Source organism: Lepidochelys olivacea (assembly GCF_965140295.1).
Source record: "Lepidochelys olivacea isolate rLepOli2 genome assembly, chromosome: 2".
Classification (NCBI taxonomy): domain Eukaryota; kingdom Metazoa; phylum Chordata; order Testudines; family Cheloniidae; genus Lepidochelys; species Lepidochelys olivacea.
This window is the reverse complement of record NC_140412.1, coordinates 251634643-251655796: the sequence shown is the minus strand read 5'-3', so window position 1 is coordinate 251655796 and position 21154 is coordinate 251634643. Positions and strand designations below refer to the sequence as shown.

The 21154-nt window shown below is 42.2% G+C and overlaps 1 protein-coding gene across 2 annotated transcripts in view; it reads right to left on the bottom strand.

Moving 5' to 3' along the window:
• The window catches only part of LMBR1 (limb development membrane protein 1), a gene marked incomplete at its 5' end in the record, with an annotated part of 146839 nt that overhangs the window by 67586 nt on the left and 58099 nt on the right, over nt 1–21154 (bottom strand). For both annotated transcript variants that reach the window (XM_084620662.1, XM_084620663.1), the window contains one exon: nt 12652–12755. In XM_084620662.1, coding sequence (XP_084476788.1) covers nt 12652–12755 — 104 coding nt within the window. The remainder of the gene's footprint in view (nt 1–12651; nt 12756–21154) is intronic.

The following is a 21154-nucleotide window of genomic DNA, read 5'->3' as shown; positions in this document are numbered from 1 at the left end:
GATATGTACGCACTATTATCAGTGACTTCAATGGAAGCAATGTGTGTATTCAAAGCCAAAACATGGCACCATGCTTACTGCAAGATCTATACTTAAACACAGCCCTTACCTATCCACATTGTGTTTTCTTCAAATGTACTGGTTACGTGTTTGTCTAACAACTGTTAGTTTTAAGTATGCTCTTATTTTAAAAGAAAAAAACTGACTGAGCTACTAGAATCTACTTACCAAATCAGAACCCCAGAATAATCAGGATCCCCTTCCTAACCAAAGACCAATAAAAAATTTTAAGCAGTGTAATTTTTAATGACTTAGAGTTTTTTTTAAAATTGACCTTATTTCTGAACTTAAGATGTTAGCTAATGTCAAAAATACCCCCCTAAAAAAAACAAACAGCTGCCTTTGATGTGACTGATTAAACAACTTTTGTCTCTGGTACTACTAATGGAATGAGTAAATGGGTTGTAATATAATGTAAAATAATTCAGTTACATACCAGTAAACATTTCACTGAGATCAGAGTACTAAAGATTTAGTTCATGCTGAATGATTTTATAGCCAAATAAATATGAGCTTAAATGCCAAATAAACACACACTCCTAACAGTGCACCTCACAGCTATTTGGTGAGCCATTACTCATAGGGGCCTGTGGGTACCGCAGTCAGAGGTTAAAGCAGACATAAAATGTGAAGCAAAATGCTGCTTCCAAATAAAGTTCAAGACCCTTCTTCCAATTTCAAATAATTTTTCTGGAAAATAGAGTACAAAAGTCTAGTAAATGAATATAAACAGATTTTACTCAAGGGTATTCTCACATTAGAGAGTTAAACTTATTTTCAGTGTTATTGTTTCTATTTTTAGCCGTAGCAAAATTATAGTAGAAGTGACCATTTTTGCTACAATATTTTTTGCTGTCTGACCTGTGGTAATATTTTAACTGTGAAAATGTAACTGATTTTAAAAGGTGACTAAATACTTCAAAGGAAAGCCATCAACTGCAATTATGGAAGCCTCAAGAAAAGTGCAAAAGAACAAATAGCTTTACAGTACTCCTACACTCTACATAATTAATCCAGTGAATCCTACTGGTACATAAAGCAAAAACTTGGAGCATTCGTCTGTTTTAAAAATAACTAAGTGTGACTAAAACAGATTCCCATACCCTCTCCCATAAAAAAAAAAAGATAATAAAGTTGAAAGGTAAGGCTGACACTCTTCTCCAAAGTTGTTATTTTGTGGTTTGGTTGCGATCTCCAATAAAGCAACCTATGGACTGCAAAATGTAAGCACCAGAGATTAATAGCCTCAAACTCAAAAATCACCTTCTTTTGATGCTACACGAATTTAATGTAGTACACAAATTAACATAACTTAGAAAAGGGTCCTTGCTATTGATAAATTAGTACTATTAAATGTTAATGAGTAATAGAAAAAACATGTTAGTTGCAGATTACATCTACTGAAGAAATTACACTGGACTGCTTTTCGGGAGGAGGGGGAAATTTAAAAAAGTGATTAAAATTAGATTTATTAAGCTACATTTGATTTTTTGAGCTTAATTTTAAAATATCTAAAATGCAAAATATAGGTCCCTATTTTTGGCTTTGTGTTTCAGGCATTTTAAAATTTGTGCTCTTAAAAATAACTCTTCCCTCCCATTAACAGTAATGACAAGAGGACTATGTTCCTTTTAAAATTCACATCTGGACTGAAATCTATACACCAAATTTTTGTTAATGATTCAAAAAGGACCAAATTACATAGCTAACACAAATGGGCTTTACAGTACTACAAAAATTCTAGCAGGCACTTACATAAAGTGCTGCTGTTGTAGCAAAATGTTTTGGACAATGGTCTGTCTCACCTATCTTCAGTGCAAGAATAAACTGCTGCATTTTTTAGATATATTCTTATTAAAATAAGCCTCACTGATGCTTTGGGAGGGGGAATATTGAGAGAGGGGATGGGACACTAGCTGACACATAACAATAGCTGGTGAAATATTACTCTATTTTCTGTAATAAACACCAAGATCAAAACATTATGCAAGTTAAATTTCCTTGAAAGGTTCCCAGCAGGAGTTTTCCTTTTTGTTTGTGCAGTACACGATTTCCTCTCACCCACAAAAAAAAAAAAAGCCATAGCAAGAATGTGTATGTGCCACTAACACTAAGCAGCACTTCCTTAATCACTCATTTCCAACAATTTATGGATGATCAGTGGCAAAAACGAGCAAAAATAATGAAAGAATGCAATGAAAGCTCACTGAGACAAACTGGCTTGGACTTCCTACTCATTTCTCTGTCTCTTTAAGATGGGGGCCTGATACAAATTAGCCACTGGGGGAAAAAAGTCATCTGGTCATAAAATACAGTACAGGGTCACTTTTATGTAAGTTTGCCAAAAGGGACATAAACCAGGACAATTTCAAACTGTGACACAGGATAGAAGTATATTAAAAAAATCTTTGTTCCTCCTCTATTGTGCTGTCATGTTGCTCAGCTTTATAGACATTCCGAGCACCAGCACTGGCCTCTTCGCTTCCACCTGGTCTACCTAATTAATTAAGCAAGGAAGTTACCTCAAATTTTTGTACTATTTTCTTTTATTATCAGGCACTTCTTTTGATGTTCTAGGAGTTAACCTCTTAATCCACAGACTGTGTGTGCTGTGTTATGAACATTTTGGGATGTCTGGATAATTTGGATAATTGGTCAGGATGTTGCTGTCGCTCATGTTAAACTTTATGCCATGACTTCAAATACAAAGATTGGTATTAAGGTAAAGTATACCATAAAGACTTTAAAAAGTCTACAATTATGATTCTGCAATACCTAAATATCAGTTTGTCACTGTAACAAACTAAAGTACACCATTTAGAATTTCTTACAAGTAAATTACTCCTAAACATCTGTGTCTTTAATTTCAAAAATGAAACTCAAATAAGTTGAAGTGACATCAAAATAAGCCATAGTATAAAGGTCAAGTTAGAGCGGCTACCTACTCCTCAAAATGCACTCCCACTTCAAACATCAGTATGTACATACACTCAATTCATAGTCTACTGGCACACCTGAAAGCTTTACTACTTCTAAGACAGATTCAGATATCTCATGTCTCTTTTGGGGAAGCAGATGAAGGAAGGTGTTATTTTGGATATGAGGAGACATGACTGACAGCAACTACTCTACCTTACACAAGTGTTCTAGTGTGATGGATAAACAGCAATAAACAACAGAGTGAGGAGTGTCTCAACAAAAGATATCTATAAAGCACAGTCTTCCATTAGAGTAGGCAACTTCTTCAGACGAAAGGGAGAGAATTTAAACAAATATAAGAAAGACTGCTATTTTAGTCACCTGCTCAAATATTATAAACACTGTCAAATTCATGCAATTTATGTAGCTGAATAGTATAACATTCTGGTAGTAGCATTGGCCATCATGTGACATACCTCAAAGTAGGCTGACAAATGGTGTAAGTTCTTTATTTATTGAAAACCAATATACATTCTAGTATTGCTGGCTTTTTACCATTATTTTCCTACTGTCTAAAGCTACAGTAAAATAAAGAAGAACATAGAGAAGGCTACAGCTGCAATAAAATGGAACCACACTGTAGTAAGGAAGAGAAAAAAGGCCATTTAAGACTTTTAAAAAAGGAGGACATAGTCAACCCCCTTAGGCCTAAAATGTCCTGTTTGAATTAACATAGTGGTTTAATTAAAAACTAGGCAGAGAATCATGTTTAGTTTGATTCTGAGTACATGCACTGCATCCGTCCATGGTGAGTAGTTAATTTCCGTATCTCCATCTCTGCGCAATACGCAAATGGCTGTTTTGTTTTGGTATTTTTAAACTGTTGCCCGGGGAATCAATAGGAGTCTATAAGAGGGCCATGTGCCATTTAGAAGGTATATTAGCAACTAAGGGGAAAAAAGCCACAGTAAATTAGGGGGTGGTTTAAAAAAAAAAAATACACCAAACTGGATTAATCTGATTTAAACTGAAAAAAGGTTGTAATATTTCTGTATCAAAATTATTTAAATAGGAAAATTATGCAGGATACAAATAGTGACAACAAACTCGCTAGCTATGTGCTATGCCACAACTTCCAACGTAACTTCGGCCACGGGAAAACCCTCAGTGTTAAAACACACACAAATATCCAATTTCAGCACAAAAGCATGTATATAGACAAGTGGGCTTTTATAGACACGTGTTAAAGGTTAACATACCTGTACAAAATCAGAGAACTGAGCCCAACAAAGCAAACAGTTCAAAGTTAACTAAATGGGGCTAAAATAAATTTAGTACTGTACTACTCTACAGCTGGGCGAATAAAAAACGGTTACCTAGCTTTCGCAACTGTTGTTCTTCGAGATGTGTTGCTCATGTTGATTCCAATTAGGTGTGTGCGCCCGCTGCATGCACAGTAGCCAGGTTTTTCCGCTAGCAGTACCCATCAGGTCGACTCAGGTGCCCCCTAGAGTCACACCTCCATGATGCCGTATATAGGGCCCTGCCGACCCAGCGCCACTTCAGTTCCTTCTTGCCAGCACTGCTCTGATAGAGGGGTAGGTAGGTGAGTCGTGGAATGGACATGAGCAACACGTCTCAAAACAACAGTAGTTACGAAAAGTAGGTGACTCTTTTTTCTTCTTCAAATGCTTGCTCACGTTGATTCCAATTAGGTGACTTCCAAGCAGGAACTCGGAGGCGGGGTCAGAGCTCATGGGTTTGTTAATTGGAGCACCACTCTGCCGAAGGCTACATTATCTTTAGCCTGCTGGGTTATGATATAGTGCAAGGTAAAAATGTGGATTGAGGACCATGTCACAGCCCTGCAAATTTCCTAGGTCGGAACGTGAGCCAGAAATGCCGCTGATGCTGCCTGCGCCCTCATGGAGTTTGCTGTCAGCACGGGGGCAGGTATTTTTGCCAGATCGTATCATGTCTGGACACATGATATAATCCATGATGAAATTCTCTGAGAAGAGACTGGGAGAGCCCCTTCATTCTGTCTGCTATTGTGCCAAATAATTGGGTAGATTTCCGAAACGGCTTCATCGGTTCGATATAGAAGGCTAACACCTGGCGAACATCCAAAGAGTGAAGTTTTTGTTTGTGTGTGGCTTAGGGTAAAAGACTGGAAGAAAAAATGTCCTGATTAACATGACACTGGGAAACAACCATTGGGAGGAAGGCTGGGTGCAGCCAGAGCTGAATCTTGTCTTTATAGAAGACTGTGTAAGGAGGCTCAGATGTTAGGGCCTTAAGCTCGGATACCCTCCCGGCAGATGTTATTGCCACCAGAAATGCTACTTTCCACGAGAGAGAGAGCAAAGAGAATGTCGCGAGTGGTTCAAAAGGGAGCCCCCATTAGTCTGGAAAGAACCAGTTTCAGGTCCCAGGCCGGGATCAATTGTTATACTTGAGGGTATAGCCTGTCAAGTCCTTTAAGAAAGTGTCCAACTACTGGACTGGTGAAGACCAACTGGCCTGGCATGACTCGGTGAAAGGCAGAAATGGCTGCCAAGTGGACTTTTATTGATAACATAGAAGGCCCTTGCTGCTTCAGGTGCAGAAAGTAGTCCAAGATAAAAGGTATTATCGAGTGCGTAGGAGATGTATGTTTCTGCAATGACCAAACTGTGAATCTCTTCCATTTGGCTAGGTAGGCAGCCCTAGTAGACATTTTCCTACTGCCAAGAAGGACTTCCCTAACTGGATCAGAGCAAGCAAGCTCCACTGGGTTTAGCCATGGAGCTTCCAAGCTGTGAGGTGGAGAGATTCGAGGTTGGGGTGCTGAAGATGGCCATGGTCCTGAGTTATCAGGTCCAGAAGCAGTGGTAGAGTGTTTGGAGTTTCCACTGACAGCTCCAGAAGAGACATGTACCAGTGCTGACAGAGCCAGGCCAGAGTTATCAATAATTACCGAAACTTCATCCCTCCAAATTTTGAGTAGCATCTTGTGGATGAGTGGAATGGGCGGAAACGAGTAAAGGAGTTGGTCTTTCCAGGGAAGAAGGAACACATCCGCAATTGTGCCCAGGCTGTGATTCAGGAAGGAGAAGAACTGCGTACAATTCCTGTTGTGTCTTGTCGTGAACAGGACTATCTGGGGAATTCCCCACTGTTGGAATATCGTGTTCTCAGCATTCAGGCGGATGGACCACTCATGGTTGTGAAAGGACCTGCTGAGATGGTCTGCCAACTCGCTTTGAACTCTGGGAAGATAAGATGCCTCCAAGTGTATTGAGTGGGCTATGCAGTTTGAGGGCTTCCTGGCACAGGGGAGAGGAGCGTGCTCCCCAGTCTGTTTATATAAAACATCGCTGTTGTATTGTCTGTCATGACCGATACCTATCTCTCCTCCAAGTGAGGTTGGAAGGTATGGCATGCGAGAGATTGCCCTCAGCTCCCTGACGTTGATGCAAAGTGAGAGTTCTGCTTGGGACCAGAGGCCTTGAGTCCTGAACTCCCCAACATGCGCTCCCCACCCCACCGCTGATGCATCTGTGACCAGGGAAAGAGATGGTTGAGGTCTAGAGATGGGAATTCCTGCACACACAGGGTTGAGCCACCATAGGAGAGATTGGAGAACCGACAGGGAAAAAGTGACTATCTTGTCTAGACTGTTCCGGTTTGGTTGATACACCAAGGCTAGCCACTCCTGAAAGGGTCGGAGCCTCAGTCTGGCATGCTGCACTACATAAAGACAGGCAGCCATGTGGCTGAGGAGCTTCAAGCAATTCCTTGCTGTGGTAGGGAATCGTCTGAGATCTTGTATGATGTTGCAAAGGGTCTGAAATCATGACTCTGGTAGAAATGCTCCCACCTGTCTTGACTCCAACACTGCCCCTATCAATTCTGAACGGGGCACAGGGTTGACTTCTGCACATTCAGTAGAAGGTCAAGGGCGTCGAATGTTGCTCTTAACAGGCTTACGCACCTCCACTTGTGTTTTTGGAGCAGCCCTTGATCAGCCAGTCATCAAGGTACGGAAACACCTGCACCGGGCGCTTCCACAAGAAAGCAGCCACGAATGCCATGCACTTCGTGAACACTGAGGTGCCGCTGACAGGCTGAAGGGGAGGACCATGAACTGATGATTGTGATTTACCACAAACCTGAGGAACCTTCTGTGAGACAGGGTTATAGATATATGAAAATATGCATCCTTCAAGTTGAGGGCAGCACACCAATCTCCCGGATCCGGGGAAGGGATAATGGAAGCCAAGGAGACCATGCGCAACTTCAGCTTCCTCACAAACTTGTTGAGGTTTCGCAGGTCCAGGATAGGTCTGAGACCATCTTTGGCTTTCGGGATTAGGAAATAATGGGAGTAAAAATCCCTGCCCCTTAGCTCCTGAGGAACCTCCTCCATTGCTCCTGCTCTTGGTAGAAGCTGCACCTCTTGTATTAGACGATACTCGTGAAAGGGGTTCCTGAAGACTGACGTGGAAGGGGCCTGGGAGGGCGGGCAGGCGCTGAAATGGAGAGAATATCCCAGTTCTACAGTGCAGAGCACCCAGTGATCTGACATGATCCGGGACCATGCATGGTAGAAGAAGTGGGACAGTCGACACCAAAAAGGTGAGGTAGTTGGATCCAGTGTTTGAACTGGTGCGTCGCACTTGGGCGCACTTTCGAAAAGGCTTGTTTTTGACCAGAGGACTGTTTCGCCTGCCCAGAGCACTGAGCAGATGAAGCTGTAGCTATCTTTGGAAATTTCACATTGGTATCTTCTTTGCATTTTGTCAGATTTGCAGTGAAAGTGTTCTTAAAACGAACAACATGTGCTGAGTCATCATCCGAGACTGCTATAACATGAAATATATGGCAGAATGCGGGTAAAACAGAGCAGGAGACATACAATTCTCCCCAAGGAGTTCAGTCACAAATGTAATTAACACATTTTTTTTAACAAGCGTCATCAGCATGGAAGCATGTCCTCTGGAATGATGGCCGAAGCATGAAGCGGCATAGGAGTCTTTAGGTGAATCCAAAAATATTTATTAAATTTCAATTGGTATTCTATTGTTTAACAGTGCGATTAATTGTGATTAAATTTTTTGAGTTAATTTCGTGAGTTAACTGCGATTAATCGGCAGTCCCTAGTATTTTGTTTTTTTTCATAAAGCTATACTTCATTTGGTCATTGAAGGAATTGCTCACCTTTTTTTGGATACAGCTCTGCAGCAGCAGATTTTCTTCAGAGTTCATGGGACATTTTAGTGAAGGAGTAAAAGAGATAAGCAAATGGCTACCTTTGTACTTGTTTCTAGTTTAGCAATCTGTGTTTGTACCATTCATATAGTGGAATTCATCATCATTCCAATACAAAATTTCTGTGCAGGTGCATAAATTGATCTTAAATACAATAAACCCAGTAAATCTTTTTTTCTCCACAGTATGTAAAAGATTAAACAATAGATTAAATGGAATCTTGAAATTTTACTTTAAATCCATGCTTTACTACTTTCAAGAATATATTTAAGATTTACCCTTATTCTGTGCTCCCTATTTTAAATTACTCTCCATCTTTTGATTCTTCCTCCAGTTTTTGCCTCATTGATTATGAATGCTCATGTACTGTCTTAGGCCAGGTCTACACTGCAGAGTTAGGTTGACACAAGACAGCTTTCGTCAACCTAACTATGGAAATCATCAGTTCAGTACTCAAGGCAAATAAGACATCAGGAGTACCCATCACTAACAGACATAACCTTGTAACCAAGTCACAAGAGGGGCAGTTCTTAAACCCTGTACCAGGGAAGAAAAGACTGTGAGGGGAAAAAAAAAACAACTAACTATGAAGTTGGATATTGTTTTTAAGTCAATTGGTAAAGGAAACCTAATTCAACTAACTATGACTAAATCTAAAGTTAAATCTCACCCAGCAAGGGCCAGGGTCACTGCACTCAGCTCCATCTTGCAGCCACGTTGCAGGTTGGTAAGCAGGAACTGAATGGTAGTTGAATCCACTATACTCTTCATGACTATAGGGAGCACAAGAGTACCCATGGATGCTGCTATGCAAAAGGAATCCAATCTTGAACACATGCTCACCAAGAGTGAAATCTGTGTCCACAATCACCCGAAAAAGAATCTTTTGTTGCTCTGAGCAGTTTAAATTGTACCATCTTTATTATATTATTGTAGATACTTCTCTTTCTATACAAGTTTTGGTATTTATTTTTACTTGGGATGGCTATATAAATTATTCAAAAAACAATGTTATAATACCAAATACGGTGTTATTAAACAATTAGGTATTTTGGGCTGCATTATCTCCTGCAGCAGAGCTCTGCTCAGCACAGAAGGATGGATAGGGTATCAGGGAACCAGGTGAGATTCTCCATTTAAGAAGTTCATCTGTGACCCTGATCCAATTTAGAGCAGTTGCCAGGATCCTCTATTTGTGCCACTAGTATAGGGTCCTAAATGAACCCTATGCAAGCAGAGGACTGGCATAGCAAAACTCTACTCTGCCTCACTCCCAGCAAGAAAGAGGGCTGGCAGGTGTAAGCTCCAGATCTAGTACATATGTGCCGCAAGAAGTTCCCCTCCTACATCAGTGGAATTTGCGGCCAGATCCCTTTATATCACCTGAGTGATGCAAAGAAGCCATAGTTGTTGCATTCTAATGCAAAACAAACAGTGATCTCACTTGCTTTTATATCAACAGACCAGCATATTTGATTGTCACATATTCCATGCATTTAGGCAGTTACTCTGTCTTAAGACACCTAAGATTATTAAGGTTTTGAGTTAGAGTACAAGTTTGATGTAGCTAGGGTGCATATTGCTTTTGGTATCAGCTGAAGATGGAAGTGAAACGTTATGGAGTGAGGGAGTACATTATCAATAGTACTGTAGACAATATTAAGGTGGAAAGGAATGCTTCCATTCTGAATGGCTTCCATTCTTTTAAGGTTGGGGGATGGGGGGTGAACTGCCACAACTTTAACAGCTACTAAACAGTTTTTGTTTGCCAGTTTCTTGGGCTTTCTATACAGCAACGGTGTACCTCAGTGGACACTTCCCCAGATTAGGAGCTGCACCTACCTTGGAATCAGAGGGAGAAACTGAGCTGATGGTCCTGCTCCTGACTACCTCAACATTCCTGAAAAGTGTGTGTAGTTGTGATGAGCAAGTAAATTCTTTATAACATTTTATTCTTGTTTAAAAGTTACTGACAGTATATATACGGAACACTCCTCCATGCTTAGATGGAGGATATGACATAACCTGTTAGTTGGAGGGAATCTCTTTGAAATAGACTGCATCCATTACTGCCTGAAACACTCTGTAGCCTCTCACAGACTACTGGAAAATGGCTGTGGCCTGAGAACAGGCTTCCTATAGTGCTCCCAGTTCCTCTGGGCCCTCCATCATCATCAGTATGAGGCATACTTCTCATCCCACAAACATGCCAATGTGGGACACCTGTAAATGTGACTGCTGCCATCTTGGCTAACAGAGTACTGAACTGATGATTTCCAGAGCTAAAGGAATGAATGCCTTTACAGCTGGTGATAAAGAGACAAGCTCTCAAGATGAGAGCTGCCACAGACCTGCATCCTCCATGGCAGTGATTCTCAACCAAGGTACATGTATCCCTGGGGGTATGCAGATCTTCCAGGAGGTTTTCAACTCATCTAGAACGGTGTTTCTCAACCTGGGGTTGTGACCCCCGGGGGGCAACACAGGATGGGTTTGTGGGGGATTTTTCAAGTGCAGGGCCGGCATTGGGGCTGGCAAGCAGGGCAACTGCCCAGGGCCCCATCACACAAGGAGCCCTGTAAAGCTAAGCTACATGCTTCAGCCCCGGGCAGCAGGGCTTGGACTTCAGACAAGGCTCACAAATGAAAAACAGGCTCAAGTATCACACTGAAATGTAAGCACAATATTTATATTCCAATCTATTTATTTTATAATTATATGGTAAAATTGAGAAAGTAAGCTATTTTTCAGTAAGTTTGTGTGACACTTTTGTATTTTTATGTCTGATTTTGTAAGCAAATAGTTTTTAAGTGAGGTGAAACTTGTGCTATGCAAGACAAATCAGACTCCTGAAAGAGGTACAGTAGTCTGGAAAGGCTGAGAACCATTATTTTATGGATAGGCACCGAGGGAAACACAACACACTGCTATTCACTAGTTAAAACAGAATACTGATGATCACCAATCGTGGATTCTATTTCTGGCTCTGGATGAGGAATGTGATTCATAGTGGTGAGAGATGGAATAATGCAAAGTAGTTTAGTCACTCTGAATAGCAGTATAGTATAGTGGATACTCGGGATCCGTACCTGCAGTGACCTTGCATAAGCTTCCTGCTAGCTTATTTATAAAAAGACAGTGTGAGGGGAGAGTTCAGAAGCTCTTTCAAAGCTGTCTTCAAAGCTGGGGTTCGTGGCCTTACTAAACTGAATGAGAATTTAAACAACATTTAGGAGAAGCGAAGGAAAAAGTCTGCCTTTCTCCCCATCACCCTTGCTGGATGTGAGTTATGGTGTTTGTGCTACAGCAGATTTGGCATCAATTAAAATTGAGCAGGTTCACCTTGGCACATATGTTTTCCATTATGGCTAAAGAGTTATAAAATACTCTATAGGCAAACACTATATATTTATAACTGATATTCTAGGAATCAGCACGAGGAGCAACAATATAAACATGGGACAGGTCCTGGAGGGATTTAGATTTCTTTCAAAAGGGGTACAAAAAAAGACAGTGAAGCTACAAAAAGGAGCAATTTTTAGACTTATTCTCTGTATGGATTCATTTTTTGCCAATTGACTATGAAAATTCAAAGAGCTCAAAGTTTGTATTTTATGTATAGTCTTTTCCCATTTCAATGAGATTTGTACAACAAAGATTTAAAGCTCCTGCTAAAACCCAACTCTAACACTAGCTTAACTATGGTGCAGGTGCCATTGCATTGTAACATCAAGAATCCTGGAAGCCTTCACCACTTCAATTTAAATTGCTTATATCTTAATTTCCCCAGGGCAGTCCCTGTCTGTATACTATGTTTTGTACAAGACTGAGCACATTTTAAATTATTTAATAAATAATTACATCAAACAGCAAATAAGGGGTATATACAGATGTGCAACCAAAGTTATAAGGGCTTCTCTACACTTGAAACACTACAGCTGCGACGCTTCAGTGTAGACACTACCTATGCCGAAGGGAGGGGTTCTCCCAATGGCACAGGTAATCCACCTTCCTGAGAAGAATCCATCAACCTAATCTGTCTACACTGGGGGTTAGGCCAGTTTAACTACGTCACTCAAGGGTGTGGATTTTTCACATTCCTGAACAACGTAGCTGGCTTGATCTAACTGTTTAGTGCAGACAAGGCCTAAAAAATTCAATAAAGTATGTAATTAGCTTACTACAATAAAACAAGTTCATGGAAACCAGTTCATAACAGTGGTCCAAACTGTACAGAAGCCAATTAATTTTTTTGCTACTGTACCAGTTATTTGTATGTAATTGCAGTAAAATCAATAGTTTGTATGCACTATCCTTTGCAGCCACACTCTAAACGAAATAGCCTAATACTATTGTAACTACAGCTTTGGGACTTGATATTTATACATTAATAAGTCTACAAATAATATATTTACCTACCTTTTTTAAGCCAGCAAATCCTTCTGATTCCAGAAAGAAGAAGGCAAAGGGCATCAACACAAACAAACAAAGATTGGAAAAAAGGGAAGCAAGATTCCACAAACCTGAAATAAATGAGAAGAAAATGTTTACATTACTTTTCAAAACTGAAAAATCTTAAAATAAAACTTATTAAAATTCCTGACATCACTATACTGTCTTTCAACTAGGTAGGCTTTTTAGATAAACACAGAGCATGTATAATAATTTATATATAAATATAAATGAAGATCTTAAATATACATAAGATTCATATAATCTATCACTGAAAGGCAGCAACCTGAATGCCCTGAAATTTTAAGCCAAAAGTGAATACTGCCTTACCTAATTGAAACTGTTGGGAAGTTTTGAAGACCGGCTGCAATAACTAAAACTGTATTTTTCTACAGTATCCTTTCTTGTGAAGATTGACCAGGGATTTTTAAGCTATAAAGATATTCACAATTTATTAACACGTTTCCAAGAACCATATTTACAAGGTTTTTGGGTCCTATGCAATGGGAGTTAGACACTTAATTCAGGCACTTTTATAAATCTCACTAGGTACTTACCTGCATCTTTACATGCCTAAATACCTTTGTAAATCTCAACCTAAGCCTAGTGCTCAAGCAGATTCCTGAGCACCAGCACAATACTGATTCTTCTTAAAGTGTCACCTGCCTAATGACTAACCCCATTTCCTGCAGAACACTGGGCTTTTCTGTGAAGTGTTTCATTCGACATCAAATAGCAACCCTGAATTGCTTAGTTTGTGAAACCTGAAGGGATTATACCTCAAGATGGTATCATTTCATGCTACAGATAATTTTTAAACTGTCTATACAGAATAATAATTTCCAGTACAATGTCTCATCTCAGCACTAATTCTTGGACGGCTCAGTTCTATTCCCCCTCCTATTCTTCCCTTTAGAGGGGATCGAGGCACAACATGGACTTTAATGCCAGCAATACACAGATAACACCATCTCCACATCAAATGCAGATATTTCCATTTTACCCGTGTCTATCTGAAATAAGCTGCTGGCTAAAACAGAAAAAAGGCAAGACAGAGGAGGTGATGGCTAGAAGGTATGAAAGGATTACTCTAGACCTCCACCTTGGGCATCTGTGCAATAATCAAGATTTTGCAAAGTTTGAGATCTTCTTGACAAAGTCACTGGTGGTTACACACATTTTTCCACTATTCTCATCTCCAGCTGGGCAGGACACTGTGTTCCTCCTTATCAGTTTCTGACTTACCTACAGTCTACCCGTACTACAGTCACCAATAAACTTGACTACTGCCACACACATTGCACTTGGGAATGAAAACTGAAGCCACAAGGCAGCTGCAATTGGGTCTCATTTAAGAAACACAGGCTGAGAGGAAAATATTACTCCAGGGCTTTGCATGCTCTCCAACCTCCTCCAATACAGCATGCACTTCAAAATCCTACTCTAGATCTCCCAAGTCCTAAACGGGCTGGGGAACCAACTCTCAGGAATGGACTATATCGTTCCACAACCCAGTATGAGAGCAATGATCAAACAGTGTGTTCCCAGAGTGTGAGGTTTCCAGGGACAAGAATCTTTATGGCACAGTCATATTTGAAACTCCATTCCTTAAGTAACAGTTTGAGCTCAGATCTTACCACCTTTAAAGTGATATAGAAATGTAGGGCTGGAAAGGACCTCAAGAGGTCATCTAGCGCATACCCATGTGCTGAACATAGAATTAAGCCTTCCTACAACAAAAGAAGAGTGATAGCATACACATCATAGTGATATTTAAAATGGGGAGCTGTGGAAAAAAAGCTCAGTCTTTTGAAATGGGTCTTTAGATTTTGTTCTCAATTTTACTAGTGCCAACACACCACAGCAATGGGTACACTAAATATACACACTTCAAATATGAACTGTATGATAGAAACATACCTATTCTTATAGCAGTAAACTCAAAAATGAAAAATTAACATCTTTTAGATGACATGTTTCAACATTATAATTATTACCGGAAGTTTTCTGTAAGATATTTTCAATATATTTACTTATATTTACTAAACAATGTTGTTATACGGTTACTGTTTTATTTGCAATGAAACAGAAGAGTTTTTACTGAACAGTCATATTGAATTTAATTCCCACATCAGTTACTGTAAAAGGGAAACTTATTTTACAATGATTTTTGTGATCCCATAAGTGTCATTGTACAAAGCAGAAATGATTTTTCCATACATTTCAAATAAATGTTCTGTGGAAACATTTTATCTCTCTGGTTCTCAACCTGCGGTCTGCAGACTGCTTGAAACCCGACCAGCACGCAGCTGTGGCCCATGTGAAACCCTCAGGGCCATTCAGGTAGCATATATATTATGTGGGTGCAGCCCACATAACACAGAGAGCTCGATATGCAGCCCACCATGGTAAACAGGCTGAGAACCACTTTAACATGCAACTAAGCTAGTGGAGTAACAAAACAGGTGAGACACTGACTGAGCCCTTCTAACCGACAGTGGCTTGCTCTCTGTAGCGTTTTCAGTCTGACACCTCATTATATAAGGAGAAACCATATATTTTCCTACCATAAGAAGTTACTCACTTTGCGCAGTGATGATGGTTCCTCAAGATTTGTCCCTGTACGGGTGCTCCATTGTAGGTGTGCTTGCGTCCCTGCGCTGCTGATCAGAGAACTCTGGTAGGGGCGCCTGTAAGGCCCGCACATGCGTTCTCTCTCTCCTTGTGCTGTGCCACGAGGCTAGCCAGCATGTGTGGACTAATGCCCCTCAGTTTCTTCCCTACCGCAGAGTCATAGACAAGAACTCTAAAGTAGAGGGGAGGAAGGCAGGTTGTGGAGCATCCATAGATGCATGCATCTTGAAGAACCGTTGTTACTGCACAAGGTGAGTAACTTCAAGTAGCGTTCCTAGGGGTGCTCCACTGTAGGTGCCTCCCGAGCAGTTCCCCTTCTGGAGGGCCGGGACTTCAGAGTCAATGCTGTCATCGGTAACGGACCTATCGAGGCGAAGATGGCATCAGAGGCAGAGTCCCCAGTGATCATATAGTGTTCTGCAAAAGTGTGGACTGACACCCATGTCGCCACTCTACAAATCTCTGAGATAGGGACATTCTTGAAGGTGGTGACGGATGAGATTGTTCATGCACACTCCACAAGGTCAGAGTCTGAAGGGGTCAAGTTGCAAACTTGATAACACAGTCTGATGCAATTCGAGACCTCTTGGAGAGCCTTTGGGCTGATATTGCTGAGCCCTTGGATCTTTCCTCAATGAAGAGGAAAAGCCTAAGGGACTTCCTGAAGGCCTTTGTCCTATCCAAGTAGAAGACCAGGGTTCTCCTAACATCTAGTGTATATAATATAGCTTCCCTGTCATCTTGGTGTGGCTTGGCATAGAAGATTGGAAGGTGAATCAATTGATTCATGTGAAATGGGGAGGTTACCTTAGGGATGAATTTTGGATGGGGTCAGAGCATAAACCTGTCCAAAAAAATACCAAGTAAGGGGAATGTACCATCAGAGCCACAATCTCTCCTATTTTCCTGGTAGAGGTAATTGTTATGAAGGCAGTTTTCATTGATCGGCACGGCAGTGAACAGGTGGCCGTGGGTTCAAAGGGGGGGCCTACTCAGTCCTTAATTCCCATGTGGGGGTAGGGAGTCGAAGCTGAGGGAAGAGGTTTACTACACCCTCGAGGAAATTCTTAAGTGGTTGGGCATGACAGCACTTAGAACCCCTCTACAGGTTGGTGGAAAGCTGTTATAGCTGCCAGGTGAACCCTAAGAGAGCTTAGAGATAGACCCGACCTTTTTAGGGTCAAAGCATAATCTAGGATCTGTGGAAGAGATGCAGAAGTTGGGGAGATTTGTTGGGATGTTCATCAAATCTGAAACCTGAAGCATTTCTGCAGGTAAGTACCTTGTGTTGAGGACTTTCTACTGTGTAATAGAACCGCTTGTACCGCTCTCGAACAGGAGTCTTCTAGGTGTTGGAACCAAACAGAAGCCATGCCCTCAGGTGGAGAATCCCCAAGTTGGGATGTAGGGTACATCTTCTGTTCTGCGAGAGGTGTGGAATGGCCGGGAAAGGGACTGGCGGGCACATCACAAGCTGTGACAGTAGCAGGTCTGTCTTGGAAAAGTAGGAGCAATCAGAATGACATGATCTCCATCCCTGTTTACTTTCAGCAGGACCTTCAACAGTAGGGTAAATGGGGAAAAGACACAGAGAAGGTCCCTGTCCCAGGGAAGAGGAGAGCATCACCCAAGGAGCATTACTCTATCCCCGCTCTGGAGCAGTAGCGTGGACATTTCTGGTTCAGGTGAGTGGCAAACAGGTCTGTGGACTGTGTCCCCCATTGTCTGAATAGGTTGTGAAGTACTGTCAGGTGTATCTCCCACTCGTCGTCGTGTGGGAATTTGTGACTGAGATTGTCCGCTATTGAGTTTTGTGCACCTGGGAGGTAAGCCACAGACAGTGTAACATTGTGGGAGATGCACCAATTCCATAGCCTTATCACTTCTGCACATAGAGAGGGTGACCTGGCTCCCCCTTGTCAACTGATGTAGTACATACAGAATAAGTTGTCTGTTAGGATCTTTGTGCATGATCAGCAGGAGGAAATGGGTGCAGGCGCTCCTGATCACTCTTAGCTCAAGGAGATTGATATGAAGGGCTATCTCCATGGGCGACCATTTGCTTTGTGTTCTGAGGCCATTTAGATGCGCGACTAACTCTATGAGTGATGCGTTAGTGGTGAGGAGCAACGACAGTGATGCCTGCAAGAAGGGGATCCCCTTACAAATGTTGAATGGGTCCTTCCACCAGTCTAAGGAGTTTTTGATTCTGGTGGGTGGTGATAGAGATTTGTCTAGTCTGTCCTTGTTTGGTCAGTAAACCAAGCTGAACCAAATTTGGAGGTACTGCATGTGAAGCCTGGCACGCAGTATCACCGCCGGGCCCACTGCCATATGCCCCAAGAGTTGGGGGCAAAGCCCGGCTGGTATCTAAAGGCTACTCTGAAAGGTGTCTATGAGCGTGATTAAAGATAGGAACCTGTGTAGAACCAAGAGGACTTTGGCCTGTAACGAGTCACGGTCGACCCCTATGAATTCCAGGTTACACTGGAGTGAAGGTTGACTTCCGGATGTTGATCTGTTGACCCAGTTCTGTAAACAAGTTCACCGTCGCTTTGATGACTTGGTGAGCCTTTCTGAGAGATCAGGCTCTGAGGAGATAATCATCCAGGTAGGGGTAGACCATTATCCCTTGGAAAGGTAAAGGAGCAGCCACTACTGAAAGAACCTTGGAAACTACTCTCGGAGCTGATGATAGCCAAAGGGGAGCACTCTGTATTGGTAGTGGTCATGTCCCACAGTGAATCTGACAAATCATCTGTGAGCCAGGAGGACTGAGATACGAAAACAGGCGTCCTAAAGGTCAAGGGCCAAAAGCAAGTCTCCCTGTTCCAAAGTTGAAATGATCATTGATAAAGTGACCATCTTGAATTTTTGAGCCTTGACAAACTTGTTGAAAGCTCAGAGGTCAAATATGGGTCTCCAACCTCCCTTCTTTTAGGATATGAGAACATAACGAGAGTAGAACCCCTTACCTCGTAGATGCTGAGGTACTGGTTCTATGGCTCCTAACTGTAGGTTTTGCTCTACATCCTGTCATAGTAAAATCACGTGACAAAGGGTCCTGAAGAGGAACAGGGAAGGGTGTTGTAGAGTGGGTAGGGAAGTAAAATGGATGGAGTACCCAGTTTGAACGATCTTGAGGCCTCATTGGTCCAATATTATGCATTCCCAGGCACTGAGGAGTGCTACCAATCATGGCAAAATGGGTGTGGACCGATGGTTAGCTGTGTTGGTCAATGGGAGTGGTCTAACGGCACCTCAACCTGCCTGTCAAAAATGATGCTTAAATGTAGAGGGCTGGGACAAAGATCGTGGACCAGGTGATTTGTGTTTAGGAAAGTTCCCTTTCTTTCTTTGTGGCTTGTAGTAGTGTTGAGGTTGGTACTGAGACCCATGTAGTCTATACTGGGATTGAGGATTAAATCGTCCCTTTTGTCCAGGTATAGATGCCCAGTGACCGGAGGCTAGTACTGGAGTCCTTAAGGGTGTGACGGGAGGCATCAGTCTTGCTGGCAAAGAACTCTGTGCCCTCAAAAGGAACATCCTCAACAGTGGACTGTACCTCTTTCAGGAAGCCTGACAAATGGAGCCATGACGCTCATCGCATCACCACAACCATGGCGATTCACCTAGCCACCCTGTTGGCTGCATCAGGGGCAGATTGCAGCGATGTCTTTCCACTAATTGGCCCTCCTGAATAATGGCCTTAAATTTGTCACAATAGCTTCTGGCATTTTACCTGCACCGGTCGTTCCTGTAATGGGCAAGCCATCGCTGGCAGTGGTGATGTGGACTTGTGCACTGGGAGCATCTTTTTAGAGGAGTGCTTACTCCTGTCCTTCAGTGCCGATGAGTCAATGCCCATGCCCATACCCATCGGGTCCGTGGGCCTGCGAGTGGTGCTGTTCGCTGTTGGTTTCCGTGAGCCATGGGTGCTGGACTGAGATGGTCTCGGTGCAGACGATACTGAGATGGTGATCGCTTACAGCTATTTCAGGGCTCACTATGGGGACTTCTCTGTCTCTTCTCAGATGATTTATGAGAGGGGTCTGCAGCCTGTTTCCTTGACCCACAGCCCTTAGATGTAGAAGGCCGTGGGGAAAACTTATGTCTACCAGGCGACTGGGGTCACAGAACTGCCTCATTGAAGATGACCTTCTGGTGGAGCACTCTGTCTTTGTGGGATCTTAGGCCAGAGTTATTGCCAAAGACCACACTTCTGTCATACATGGCCTTCCCCAAGGCAGCAAATGCACTGAGAGTGCTTGTCCGCCCCCGGGATTGCCTCTTTACAAGTGAAGCACTTTTTTAAGCCCAGCAAACTGGGCATATCTCACTAGGGGAAAAGGGTCCCTGGCGGGGGGAGAAAAAGCAGGAAAGAAATTGAAGTCTTTTTTTTATTATTTTCAAAGATAAAATAAGAAAGGAAAAGAAGATTACAACTAGAACAGTAACTAGGAGACTAAGGGCTTGTCTTCACTACAGGGTAAGTCCAACTATGTTATTCACGTAGCTAGAGTAGACATAGCTTAGGTCAACTTATCCCAGTGTCTTCACGGTGCTGAGTTGACAGACGCTCTCCGGTCAACTTCCCTTACTCTTCTCAGAGAGCTGGAGTACTGGGGTCGACCAGCAAGCACTCTGCCATCGATTTAGTGGGTCTTCACCAGACCTGCTAAATCGATCGCTGCTGAATCAATTGCAGTAGCATCAATCTCCTCAGGGAGACCAGCCCTAACTACAGGTATGGAAAATAAAAAGATAACCTTAGACTACTAATGAACAGGGGTGGTTGAGATAGAACTGAGGGGTTTTAGCCCACACATGTGGGCTAGCCTCCCGAGAGACAGCGCATCTGCAGACCTAATGGATACTGTTACCGAAGTTCTCTGATCAGCAGAGTAGGAACACAAGGACATCTACAGCACAGCACCCATAGGGACACTCCTCGAAGAAGAATATAGTCATTTAGGAGGTGCTCAGATGATGTGATTGGTGCCAAGTATTTAAAACAGAAATTCTAGTAATTTGTATTTCTTCCTTTCCAACACAGAGGATAAGTAGTCCTTTTAGAACCTACTGAGGGAACAATAATGATATGGCTGCACTAGAAATGCTATAGCAGCACAGCTACCTGCAACAATGCATCTGCAGCATAGACACTACAGAGACAGAAGAGGTTCTTCTTCTGTTGTAGTAAATTCACCTCCCTAAGGGCGGAAGCTACATCAACAGAAGAATTCTTCCATTGACCCTGTGACATCTACACCAGGACTTAGGTCAACTTAATTACATCCCAGAGTGTGAAATTTTTCACAACTCTGAGCAATATAGTGAAGCCAACCTAAGTGTAAACCAGCCCTACATCAAAGTCAATCCCACAACTGGGAAAATCTGCAAAAGAAAAGAGTGAGGAGGAATTTGATAGCAGCCTTCAACTACCTGAATGGGGGTTCCAAAGAGGATGGAGCTAGGCTGTTCTCAGTGGTGGCAGACGACAGAACAAGGAGCAATGGTCTCAAGTCGCAGTGTGGGAGGTTTAGGTTGGATATTAGGAAAAACTATTTCATTAGGAGGGTGGTGAAGCACTGGAATGGGTTACCTAGAGAGGTGGTGGAATCTCCATCTTTAGAGGTTTTTAAGGCCTGGCTTGACTAAGGCCTGGGTGGGATAATTTAGTTTGGGTTGATCCTGCTTTGAGCAGAGAGTTGGACTAGATGACCTCCTGAGGTCTCTTCCAACCTAATCTTCTATGAAAGAAGGCTGTGATGATTTTAAAAAAAAGTGGTTTAGAGGCGAAGTGAAGGCAGCTGTAAAAAAAAAAAAGGGGGGG